The 13,013-nt window shown below is 41.0% G+C and overlaps 1 protein-coding gene across 6 annotated transcripts in view; it reads left to right on the top strand.

The window, feature by feature from the left end:
• Window positions 1–13,013, top strand: part of rapgef6 (Rap guanine nucleotide exchange factor (GEF) 6) — a 166,884-nt gene that overhangs the window by 64,094 nt on the left and 89,777 nt on the right. For 2 of the 6 annotated variants that reach the window (XM_051937182.1, XM_051937181.1), the window contains 2 exons: window positions 7,432–7,575; window positions 8,979–8,996. In XM_051937182.1, coding sequence (XP_051793142.1) covers window positions 7,432–7,575; window positions 8,979–8,996 — 162 coding nt within the window. Of the gene's footprint in view, window positions 1–6,598; window positions 7,576–8,978; window positions 8,997–13,013 lie in introns of those variants that run through there. The other 4 variants (XM_022210682.2, XM_022210679.2, XM_051937179.1 and 1 more) reach the window with 2 other exon arrangements.

The following is a 13,013-nucleotide window of genomic DNA, read 5'->3' as shown; positions in this document are numbered from 1 at the left end:
CACAGGCTAGGAAAAGTGAACATTATCACCTTATCAAACAGTGGTCCTTTTAAATCAGATGGAACAAACAAAGATCTGCAGCAACTGAATTTAAGAGCTAAAAGTCCCTCATGCTCATTGCATAACTAGCACATGGAAAAAGGTGTGATGGAAAAAGGAGATTGCTAATAAAGCAACAACTGTGGCACAGAGTCATGTTTTTACTTTCCGAGTTGCCCTTTCGCCGATTTCCCCAGTGTTTCTCTTTATCTCCTCAAACTACTGTCTCATGACGAGACATTTCAGTGCTGGTTTACTGTGTGAATAAACACCATTATGAAGCTGTAGCAGCCTTGAGGCTTCTGTTGCTCCAGTCAGCAACATTCAAGGCTGCAGACTCCATCCCGACAGTTCCAGGGACATAAAACCATAACTTTCCTGTAAATTTCCTGCAATGAAAAGGGATTATAATAGTCAGCAAGGCACTTAATCCTGAACTACCCCAGTGGGTCCATTCAGAGGCTATTGCCGGAGGGAAAGGAGTGATACTGTCGATGCTCCAGGTATGACTGCGTGACAGTGAGATGCTGGGCAAAGACCCAACACGTTCAGTTGTCTCAGTTTCCTGAGGAGCAAAAGATAAAGGCAGTTTGATGAAGAAAAGATGAGTTTGTAGCTGAGGGAATAAAAGTGGTTTGCGTTAAACCAGTAAAATAAAACCACTGTGAGTGTCTGTGTGTGTTCTTGGAACAGTGAGGAGATGTTGGCGTCGGTGGAGGGGGAATGAATCGAGAGGAGTGAGGGTGAGTTAATCAGCTAATCAGAACCTCAAGGAGAACATGAGAAGTTTTTCTGTCTTCACATATGCCAAGTTTTTTTTACATGTTTGTCTGAGAACTTGGAAATGAGACTGTACAGAGGACGTTGTTAATGTCCAAGTATTTCCTCGTCTCGTCCACCTTTAATAGTTTGTAATGTTTCTACAGGCTGCTGCATAGCACTGCGGGCCAGGGTGGGTCTTTGTAGCTTTGGACTAGTAGGAAGTCAACAACAAAGTAAAGTACACTGGGTTGGGGCCGCTCCCCTTTAGACTTTCTTTTGTTGTTGTTCTACACAGGCTTCTTAAGGAGGAAGGTGAATTTAAAGTTTGTAACACATAAAAACATTGTTTAAAGACAAGAGAGTTGACAAAGCATAGCTGCATCTCTGATACAGTTTGTAGCTGTGAATGAGTGTCTAGCACATTTCCAACAGATTCTGCTTTCAAGAGCAGAATGGGATTTTCATTTCTTTATTTTATATGACCTTACTTTGAGTAACAGACATTATTTTGTAATCAATTGATCAGTGGATGTTCGATTAACCCTCTGAACCCCAAGTAGTTTCGTTTTTTTTTTGCTCCTGACATCTTTCTCCACTGTAGGCTCATTTCTGTCTGCAATATAAAGTCCTGCCGCTCTATGGAAAACCACAAACTTGGCTAGAAGTACAGCAAAATACAAACTGTATTTATGCAGTATTACAAAGTTAAAATGTCATAAATCATTAAAAAAGAAAAAAAAATGAATGCCTTTGATTATTTATATTCCAAAAATTGAAAAAACTGGAATCTGTATGTCCAACATTTTCTCAAGGGCCCACAGGTTCTTCCAACATTAAAAAATGGACAGTCTACATACTAAAGATGTTTTCTTCTATCTGCTCTGTGTAAACAGCAGCCTGCAGTTTGGCTCCGGTCAGCTGAAAAGTCCCTGAATTTTTGTCACATGACTGTTGGTTGTAACTGAGTCACTCATGGTTCACTAAAGATCAGATAAGAGATAAAATAAACTTTATTGATCCCTCACAAAGCACAGAACTGTTTAGCACAGAATGACGAGTTTATTTTCATGCCTGTCACACCAACTGGTGGTGTTTTTGAGATTCAGTAGATTTAACAACACCTGAGTTTTGAAAAATAATGATTGAATTGTCTAGTTGTTAATTTCATTTCAGGAGATTCTATTTGTGTTTTGCCTTTCGAAAGCTAAGGAGTGGATTCACTATGAATAAAGTGCTGTTTTTTTTTTTTTATATATGAGTGCCTCATGCAAGCAGATGGCTGTCAGGTATTTTATCTGCAACCTGTCGAGTTAAAACAAAATCCCATTTTTTGCAAGGTAGATAATGTAGTCACCATTCAGCCCATACCTGGTGATTGAAGTCTCTTACTTTTCCTGTTGCATATGTCTTTCTCAGAAAAGCTTTTGTGACACACAGAGCAGTAATTGATCCATGTTCGATTTCAGGCAGTAGCGACTTGTTTGGAATAAATTGTAGAAAAACTGGAAAGCGAGTTTGACTGACAAGACCTGGACAAAGAAAGAAAACGGCGGCTGTGTTTTTATTTATTTCTTTTCTTTGACAAACTGAGGAAATGGAGACCATGGCAGTGGCCACAGTGGTTGACAAGTGATTTCTGGGAAGCACTGTGCAAAAGTGCCACAGAAATGAGTGCTTATTATCAATGATGTCTTCAGCAAAAACACTGGAGAAATTCCTGAACAACGCCAACGCAAACACACACGACCTCGCGTGCACGTACACACTCCCAGATAAATGCATAGAGCACAGGGACCGAGCTTTATCCACACTGCACTGCAGCCAATCAGCTAATTAGGGCCATGGGAATAGTAGAGGGAATGTAATCTGTGGCTTTCGTCATGACTCTGGTCACAGGATGGACAGGAGTGACATTCACGGACTGACAGGGCGGGGCTGCTTTTTAATTGTGTGTTTGGTGGGAATGGAGGGAATTGAAAGCAAGCGAGCAGTGGGAAGGAGGAGGTAATGAAGGAATGAATGACTGAATAGAGCTAGAAAAGTTAGCTGATGCATGCTGGAAGGGGGAAAGCATCAGATAAACAGATAGGAATGTAAACTGAGACATGATGTTCATCATGCACATATTTAAATGCACAGCGGAAACGGGAAATATGGTAATTTCATAGCAGTGACTGTCAGAAACATAACTGGTCATGGGATAAATCGGGGTTATATTCGGTCAAGCCGCCAAAGAGACAAGCACAGTGAGACAAAAAGATAGTTACATGGTCAGAGAGTCGACATGAGCTTGTGCCGCATTTCTAACCTTCCCCCCCCAGAGTTTCTTGTGTATTACCTTCAGGCTCTCCGTCTCATGAGGCCCATTAAAACGAAGCAAGATGACATTTTTTGCTGCGAGAAGGGACACATCGATACCAATACCGGCCCCTTTTACAACTGTTGGTATTTTATCGCTGAACTATCCTTCGCGCAGTTGTTTCGGAGTCAATCACCTCTTAACTACCCACAGTGCAGTAGTTAGTCTGTATATTACAGCAGAACTCCAAGCTTGTTCCTCTGTCTGTTAGCAGCTATCGAGCCCCGTTTGGATTCTGAGGGCACGTCTTCTCTCTCACGGTTTATTTTAAAGCTGTTTTCTGATTGATGTGTGACATTGTCTTAGCTCAGCCTGCTTCGTGATGTTTACCTCAGAGAAATAAAACTCGAGTCTTTTCACAGTTCTTAGGTTTATTGCGTGTTACATTTGGGAATACAGGAAGGCAGAAAACCTGGTCTCATGTGGTCGTTTGTCCTCTACTTTTCTCTCAGCACAAACACAAACACAGTTGTCACGTCTCCCGATCAGTCTTTGTGGTCAGTCACAGGTCTGTATATCTAGGATGCCTGTGAATACACATGACTGAACTCACAATGGTCACTTAGAACAGCACTGTTTGTGGTGTGTATAAACTGTGACATCTTTTCAACCCACGCTAAGCACATCAACACATTGTAGGTTCTAGGGGGTTGAAAAGTTTAAAGACTAAGGAAAATTTTAAAGTGTTTCACGTCCTTCAGAAAAAAATTCCACTTACATGAATGAATGATGAAATTCTGTAACTTCCTTCTCTTCCTCCGTGCCCTTCTTCTTTTTCTGTTAAGCATCCTTCACCCAGCGTCTCTCCTTTGCACATTTCTAACAACAGTCTTGCTTTTTTTAAAAACTATTTAGCTTTAGCTTTGACATACACATTATTTGACAGAGCTTTACACTTACTTTTTACTCTCAATTTAGTTGCCATCAGCAAAAAGAAATGCATTTAAAGTGTTCCCTTTTTTACCAGTTCATACGTGCATATTTCTTACCACATGGTGTGAACAGGAATAAAGGTGTCCATAAATGTTTTTTGTACATTTAACCCATTCTTTTTCATAAGAATGATCTCAGACTTTTCTTAGGGTAGTTCTTCTTTGCTCATATCGTAAACAGTGGTAGATTTTATTGTCATTTACTGCTTGGATTTGCTGCTGCACAGGAGAGAATTTTAAGAGACTTTGTGCTTTTGATTCAGTAGCATTGATCCTTGGACAGAAAAAGCACTGCTGCCAGACAGGCTTTGGCTCCAATCTTTGCAATATTATACCTCAGTGTTTACCAAAGCTTGAGAATTTATTTGCAGTGGTGGATAGGGATGTCCTGATAACAATCTTAAGACCAAGATCAGACGTTTAGCTGATCAGTATCGGCACAAACCTAAATCCAATCCTTTGTTTACATCTGCTGTCAAACTAATGTTGTATATTTAAATCTTTTTTTTGGCAAATGCTGCTTTGTTAATTGTCAAATAACTACTTTAGCATGCAAAGGGAGCCCACTTGAGTTTTATCCTGGGCAAATGAGACAGGAAGTGCATGTGGCTGTTAAATATGCCACTGAAAAAAGGAGCACGATCTTAGAACAACAAATGCACCGGCCAGAGGTCATTATGCTTCATAGAAGACTTTGTCATGGTGCCCCTCTACTAGAAAAACCCTCACAGTGCTCTCTGCTTGCCAACATGGAGCTTCCCACCTCTTCTAATCACTTCAGTTAGAGGCTTCACTGAATGTGGAGATGTTTCCTAAATGCCTCACATGCAGACTTTTTGTTGACACTACAATGTGCTAGTAGAAAATTAGCTTGAAAACAGTGAAATAAGGTGTTCTAATATAAGATTGACCTCAGTTGAAACCACATGGAGACACATATAGATAGACTAGCACTGGTGTGACCACTGAAAATTTTTAGGTGCACTTGCCATATATTTGGTCACATGTGTGCCAAAATAGTCAAAATCTGGGCCCTCATGTAGTGTAGAAAAATAAATCAGTGTATACAAGAGAGGTTACTAATGTGGTACATGAATTATTGGACACTTGGTGTGTTAGTTGCTGCGTTTGATGTGTTAATTTCTAACTAATGAGACAAAAGAATGACAGAAGAGTCAGAAACACCCAGAAAAGGGAAATGATAAGGATGAAGTTCAAGTAGGTTGAGATAAGTCAAAGAGATTTAGAGAAGAGCGGCAGCATGATGAAGCTCAGAAATGTTCAAACACAACACATGGATCCTGTTGATTTCATTCTTCTCTTGGCTTCTCATACAGGCAGACACGCTGACAGAAAGCTTGACAAGCTGTAACGCTGAACAACAGTCAGTGAGAACAGGAGACAGAAACATAGGGGACACTTGTTGAAGGGTGCCAAAGTGTCACATTAATGTCCTGGACAGAGGCAAGGATGGAATGTATTGCGGAAACTAAGCATTTACATGCTGACAAAAAAGTCCCAGATCATCCCTAAACACGGTATGATGAAATGCCAAGTCAGAAGAAGTCAATTTTATCTTTATTCACTATGCAAATAATGCGCATCTTGGCCCCAATATCATATCAAAAGAGGGATAAGTGGACAAATGAAGGGGCAGAAACATCAAAGAATGCTTTTTTAAATACTATTGCAGAAAGGAGAGTTAAATGGCAGTGACTATGTGCAGATTTCGCGCATCATAGTTTGTTTTTAGTTCCGTCTCTGTCTCCATCGAGAGTTGCACAAAGTGTACGAAGTTTTCTCATGTTGCAGCAAGACAGACATTCAGAAAATGAAGTCAGATCTTGATGTTGCAGATTTCTGCAGCCTTTTCCTCATCTCTGCTTGAGGTCAGAGGCTTGAGGCTATATTGGCCAGTGCTTACATAAAACAGCCAAATCTTCAACCGAGCTGTCAGCAGTCAAGTTGCATTGTGGGTGATGGGTTTTGACAAGGAAGAGAAGTTAATGCAATATTTCTATTCCTTCTAGATTGATCAGACGTTCGTGTTGAGTTTTGACAGTTTTATCAAAGCACAGGGAGGGTTAGAGGTGGGGTATTTGGTTGGAAGAGCATTTACTTTTTATTTTTTGCAAAACTGATATTCAAAGTTATATTCATATTCAGCAAAACTAAACAAAAGTCCGTAGAAAATAAAAGTTAAAGCAAGATAAAACAGCAAAACCAGCTGCTTTGCAAAATCAAGGCAAAGCAATCGTATTTTATTTTTTAAATTCCTTAAAAATGTCATCATTACTGACATAATGAGTCTATTGACTTCCTTCACATTATGCAATGGAGAAAGAAAACAAATTCCTCCTTCAACAACAGACCAGCACAAAAAGTCTACGGGGAATGAATTGTATGGCCGGAATCTGTGTGCTGTGCTGTTTTTTTCTGCCTGCTGAGGATATTTGTGTATTTACGGTTTCCTGGAGGAAACTGTGGCCTCAGTGTATGCTCTGTGCGCGTGTCAGACGGCGACGGAGAGCGAACAGGCGAGCATGTGAGTAAGTCTGTCAGTATGCAACGTGTTGAGCAGCTGAACTCCTTCTTGAACTCTCTGGCCCTCAGAAGACGGCAGCGTTCGCCAAATCTAAGACAAAAGAAGACCCCGCGCTCGTTTTTCCGTCCTCGTGGTCGACGCGTTTGTTTGTTCATTTAATTTTGATCCTTTCTTTCTTTTTTAAACTGGATGGTTGCCCCTGAGGATGTAATATCGTGGGATCCCCCAGGATTTTTGTTTCAACATTTTTGGACGCAGCACTTCTATTCATCTTTTGTATCGACGTGTTTCCCTGCTGTTTTTTTCCCCTCCCTTGTGGTATTTCCTGCTTTTATGTGTTGTTCTGGTCCTGTCCTTGAGTCCGGATGAGTGTGCTCCGCTGGCACCGGCTCTCTGCTCTCTGGAAGAACTGGATGTTCAACCAGGAGCCAGCAGAAGAGCAGGGCCAGATCTCCGAAGTTCCAGAGAAAGAAGCAGAACCACAGAAGACTGAAGGAAACACAATCGAGGATCACAACTCGGACCCACAGAATTCTAACGAAATTAAACCGCAAAACTTGGATTATAAGAAGCAGGGATCAGAAATTGACAACCAAAATGTGGAATATACAAATCTGAACACGACTCCTAAGATCCAAAAGTTTGATCTCCTGAAACGCAGCTGCTCTGAGCCATGCTCTCAAGCCTCAGACTGTGTGGATCAGTCTTCCAGCTGCCCCCGTGCACCTGCGGGTTATGGGCGCAAAACCTATCGAAGCTACTACTCTGAGGAAAGTGTCGACTGTGTATTGCAGGTGGATAACGGCAGCGAGGGGGACGACGGCTTCCTGCAGAGAGAGGGATCGCAACGGAGGTCCAGGCGGCGCTTTAGGAGGGTCAACCCGAGGGGAGAGCGGGAACTGATCACAGACGGCCAAGAACCCGCCGGCTACAACACGGTAAGAATCAAACTGTTACTACTAGCTAAAAGCTAATGTAAACCTCTTACAACTTTCATGTTAAATATAAATTGCTCTTTCAGTAATCGCTGGAGCCTAATAAGCCACAATTACACTCTTTGCTTTAAATTTCTTCTACTGAATATGCACAGCTGGATAGGGTTTACATGTTTAATCAGTAAAGTCTTTAAATCATCATAGAATCTAAAGATCTTTAAATGTTATTTTCTGAATCCTGCCGACGTTCTGACTAATTAGTACTTTCAGTCTGAGCAATGGCAGATGATACAAGTTGGAAAGTCTCCTCAGCTTCTTTTAAAATCCTCATAGATTTTCTGTAATGCTTTCTGCAGTCTGCTCAGTCTCATCTGAGGTTTGCTGGGGCTGTAAGATTTAGAATGTGATGAAAAAGATTTCAAAGTTGTGGCGCTGGATATGCTTTTTGACACTTTGTATCAACTGCAGAGTGGTACAGAGCATTTTTGTCAGTGTCACAGAGTAGAGGAACACCTAAAACATTGTGTCGCTTACATTTTTCGTACAATAAAAACAGAACTTTGCTGAGAGAAATGAGCTCAGCGTCTCTGAAGACGTCTTGGTACTGTAGCAGTGTTTTGCATAAGTTTTCTAGATCAGTCAAAGTAAGAAAAGTCGTGAAACTGAATGTGTCTGTCCTCTGTATGAAGTTGAGTTTCCCTCCCTCTGATAGGATCACTGGGGCCAACAGTGTGTCAGTTACAGTTTCAACTAATCACCAGAAGCCACACTTTGACACACACACACACACACACAGTCACAAAGGGCCACACACACACACACACACACTCGCACACAAACTTCAGCACTTAGCTCACATACACACTTTTCCCAGCTCATGCAGAGCTCCCTGGGGCGTTACAAAGGGGCTTAATGGAGAGCTTAAAGTGTCCTCCGTCGACCCTACCTGCCTCTGTAGTCTCTTGGTGATTGTTCCACTTTTTTAAATTACATTTCTAGCCTTCAGCATCGCAAGAATCTCGCCACATTTTATTCTGCGACTGCATTTATTATGGGAAGGCTATCTGCTCTGATGTGCTACAGAAGCACTGCTCCACAGAAGGAGGACAAAAACAAAAGTCGAGGAGGCACTGAGAATTACTGTAGGTCTCTATTAAATTGGAGCAAGATTGGAGAGCAGGAGGAGCTCAAGACAGAATAATTGGCAGAAATGTATTAGTGACACAAGAGATTATTGTGCTATGACGTATTATTCTGTGGTTTGTGTTAAGTGACATGCTCACTTTTCTTCACAGATTTCCTTCTCACCACACACAGACATACAAAGTTTGCATAGTTTCTTATTTTGACTGTATGTTGTCGTTTCTCTTCCCTTTTCATGTTCTACTGGTGTGTCGCATCCTCAGGATTATGTCAACAACCAGGTAAGAGGAAACACTAAATGAGAATGATTGCCTACATATATGCTTATACATTTGTCTTGGAGTATTTCCACATCTTTCAGGATTTTTGTGTTGAAGTGTGTGGCATACATGTGTGTTTTTGTGTGTGCATATTTGTGCCTGAGTGAGTCAGTCCTGGTTTGGGCACCTGTTGTTTAGAAACTTGCAGCGTTTTGGGGGGGGGAAAGCAGGTCGTTCTGAAGCTGCCACACACATGCAGTCTGTCGACTCTGTGGGTGGCAGATAGGAAGGGAGCTGACAAAGGAATAAGCAGATGCATGCTGGGAACAACAACTGACTGCTGAACAGATGGAGGAGGATTTTGTTGAGTTTAGACATTTAAACCTGACAGGACAGATGGTTTTAAAATGACTCTTGATGGTATTCTTGTCAGATTCCCCCTTACGTTTTTAGTCACGTTTTTAGCACATTTGTTTCTTTTTTCTGATTTGTTTTGGACCACTTGTGCTATTTGTGGCACCAATAATCAGTTTCTTTCACAATTTACTTTCCGTGTTTGCAGAGAGAGAGTCATCAAAGCACCACCTTGATTATTCCCCAATATGGAGCTCAGAATCAAATGACTTTTTATCATATAAATCAGACTGTGGTGAGATTTCACATCATTACAATCGAAATTACATACACAGTGTGATTAAAAACTTTAAAAAATATGTGGAATATGTGTGTAAGAAAAAGTTAAAATACACTAAAAATCATAGATGTCTTTTAATGATCCATAAGAATTACTGAACCATGACTTAGAATGTAGAGAGAGATTGAAGTTCAAGTATTGTGTCTGCTGCTGTGCAGATGAAAGTGCATTTGTTCTCCTAAATGGCGTGAAAAATAATTGATTTATTGATCACTTGATCAGTTGTAGACAGTCCTTGTCCCTGTAATTGATGTAATTGATTCACCAGCAAGGCAAAGACGTGACCGAAGCGGTCATAAGATCCTCCACTGTTTAAGTACGAGACGCACCACATGATTTTCCTGCTTTTCTGCTTTTTCATTGCATCTTAGGGTGTTCCCAATTTGTGATGATATAATGGTAATGAGGTAATAAGATAAAACACATGCTATAAATGTACATTATACACACACACACACACACACACATACATACATACATAGACACATTCCAAACAGAACCGTGGCTCTGGCAGTGGATCAGAGGATGTCGTTTAGAGGCCTTATTGAACCATAATAACATCAGTAATCCATTATCGCTGCTCTGTACTGGTGTCTGCTGTCTCTCTCTCTTTCTCTTAATGGCTCGCCTTGGAGTGAATGAAGTTCCTGAAGCTATGAATTGAGAGGAGTCCGAAAAAGGGTTCATGTACAGAAAGCGTAGAAAATGTGGAATTTGTGTTGAACGGAGAATACAGTTTGATACTCTCTTTTCTTTAAAAATCACCGTAATGAGTTGGTTTACTGGCTTCTTTTAAAATTTCCTGAGGCAGAGAAAGACAGTTAGGGGAAGGTTTGTTTCATAAGGTCATTTTTTTTTTTTATTCTGTGTGAGATGGTTGTGACTATCATTGATCCAGAAACCTGAATCCTCAACAGTGGAGACGAGACACAGGAGATAGCGTGCATTCTCTCACTGCTATAACAGACCGCTGGGAATCACTAATGACTCATACCACACGCAGACATGCACGCATGGACACAGACACAGATACACACAGAGAAAGTCTCTTCATTTAGACATCAGATGCCTCGCTGGGTTATTGTCTTTCTCTTCCAAGGAAGATGGATAGAGGAACCCATCACCTCATTTGCCTTGCAGGGGAAGCCTGCTGTAAGGGCTTTTACAGCCAGGCTACTCCGTGGCACCCCAGGATCATTAATTTAACATGAAGCAGGTTCAGCCATCTGCACAGGATAGTTCAGTATGCACAACAGTGGGATAGAGTCGGGAATGAGTGATGTTATGCCGTCTCAGAGGCCCAGGTCGTGCTAAATTCACAGGTTATGAGTGTGAATGTAAACACGCGAGGTTCGTTGAAAAGTTGTGTTTTTTTGTTATGTCTTACTGTGTAAAGCAGTGTTTATTATATCTAACTAGATGCATCTTGGACGTGCTTTTGGAGCATGAAGCAGCATCCTCTCTGCTGTTTTGAAGCAATCGCGCGTCGGTACACATCACACCGGAAACACTGCGTCTTTTGCAAGGTCTGTGGTCGGCTGACTTCCTGTGTCAGAAGGCAAAGCGTCTGACGTCTGCGTTTTTCTTTTTTTTTTTCCTACAGAACACTTTAACTTCAGTTTCATACCTCAGTTTAACCTGGGTCACACGTGAGCAAAGTTTTCATACCTGCATTAATAATGTAAAGCATCCACCACCAGTGAGCGACTATAATGAAATTCCTTAAGGTAGAGGGGGAGGTTGATGAAAACCACTGAAGGCTCTTTACTGTAGTCACGTTCACATATGTTATTGATGTGTGTAGTCACAGAAAGCAACAAATCACAGCCTGAGTTGTTCCTAAACAACAAGCAAATGCTCTACAGCCAGATATCAGTGATTAAATGTGCTTCAAATGTGATTTATTTTGTCTGTTCACACTGTTCACAGCAAGAATTTAAGATCTGAGGAGACCTTAGCCATAAGATTTACAACAGATAATTCACAAAACATCTTTGCATTTGACTGCGTAATTGTCCTTTATCTTGCTGGATCTGAACAATGTATTGAAAAGGCATCATCCTGCTGCTGTAAAGCGTCCATGTGGAAGTTTCAAAATGGCTACAAACGGCTGTAAAGATGAGATAGATTAGTAATATAGCTGCCTGTACGCAAAGCCTGTCACTTCAGCTCAAGGGTAAATTCTCAACTCATAAATCTCCGCATCCTGTTTACGCTGAGATTTTTTTTTTTTTTTTTTGCTGAACATTCTGACCAAAAATCATAATTCGTGTTTCCGCTGCTTTGATGCTTGTTGAGTTTCCACCCCTAAAAGACTAGTTTGATAACTGGTACTGACTGCCAGATGTCAGTAAGGTACAACTTTCAAATACGCAGCCACAACTAAGTGAACACATTACAGCAATATCAGCATAAACTGCACTAAAATGACTTGACATTCAAATTAAATAAAATGCTTTAAGATACAAATATTAATTTGAAAAAATATCTTAAATACAGCAAGGGGAATTCTGCACAAATATCTGTTGTGCAATGGTTTAATTGAGGGGTTAAACAGAATGCTAACGCAACATTGCAGCTCCTACACATGTTTGAATATAATGAACTCCACTTGGGATAATTCTTCCAGTTCTGCCAATCACACCTCTGCTTGGTTCAGGTTGAGTAGGAAAGTTAAAATGCCTGCTTTTCTGTGTATTTGTCATCTGTTATCTATTCAAGCTTGCCCACTGTTTGATAAAGTAATGTCATGATGACTCTGCAGCTTCCACGCTTTTACCCTTCAGCACTTCAGAACAAGAGGGACTCTCAAAATTCATATAATGCCATTTTCTGTTTCAGGATCCATTAACGATGACTTTATCACAGTGACGGTGTCTTTTGTAGTATCATTTTAACTCAATTTGATGAGCTTGTGCTCGTCATGGGGCTACATTACTCAAATTACCCTCGCATCACTGCCTACAATCAGGCTAAATCTACGGTTACGTCCCTCGTGTGGTGGACAAGTCATAGGTGTGACTCATGCCCATGCTTGGTCATAGCACTGTCAACCTGGTGTGAAGACTCGTGCAATAATTTCTGTGTGTCATCTTTCATCCTCCCCTTGGATTTGAAAGTCAACAAGACGAGGCAAGATTCTTCTGCTTAGCGGTTATTTTTATACTATCACACTGGGAGGTTTCCTTCTGCTTATCTGCTCCTTAAGTTGAACAGGCTGGTCAAACAGCGAACATTTCTGGGAAATCTGTGGCGCGCTAGCCTCTGTGGTGTGTTGTTGAAAAAGTCAATTTCCTGTACTGATTGTGTTGGAATTAGCTCAGCGGTTTGGGTCAGTTTTATAG

The sequence above is a fragment of the Acanthochromis polyacanthus genome, chromosome 17 (genome assembly GCF_021347895.1).
Source record: "Acanthochromis polyacanthus isolate Apoly-LR-REF ecotype Palm Island chromosome 17, KAUST_Apoly_ChrSc, whole genome shotgun sequence".
NCBI classification, from domain to species: Eukaryota; Metazoa; Chordata; class Actinopteri; family Pomacentridae; genus Acanthochromis; species Acanthochromis polyacanthus.
The sequence above is the reverse complement of the archived record's forward strand: the minus strand, read 5'-3'. Positions and strand labels throughout refer to the sequence as shown.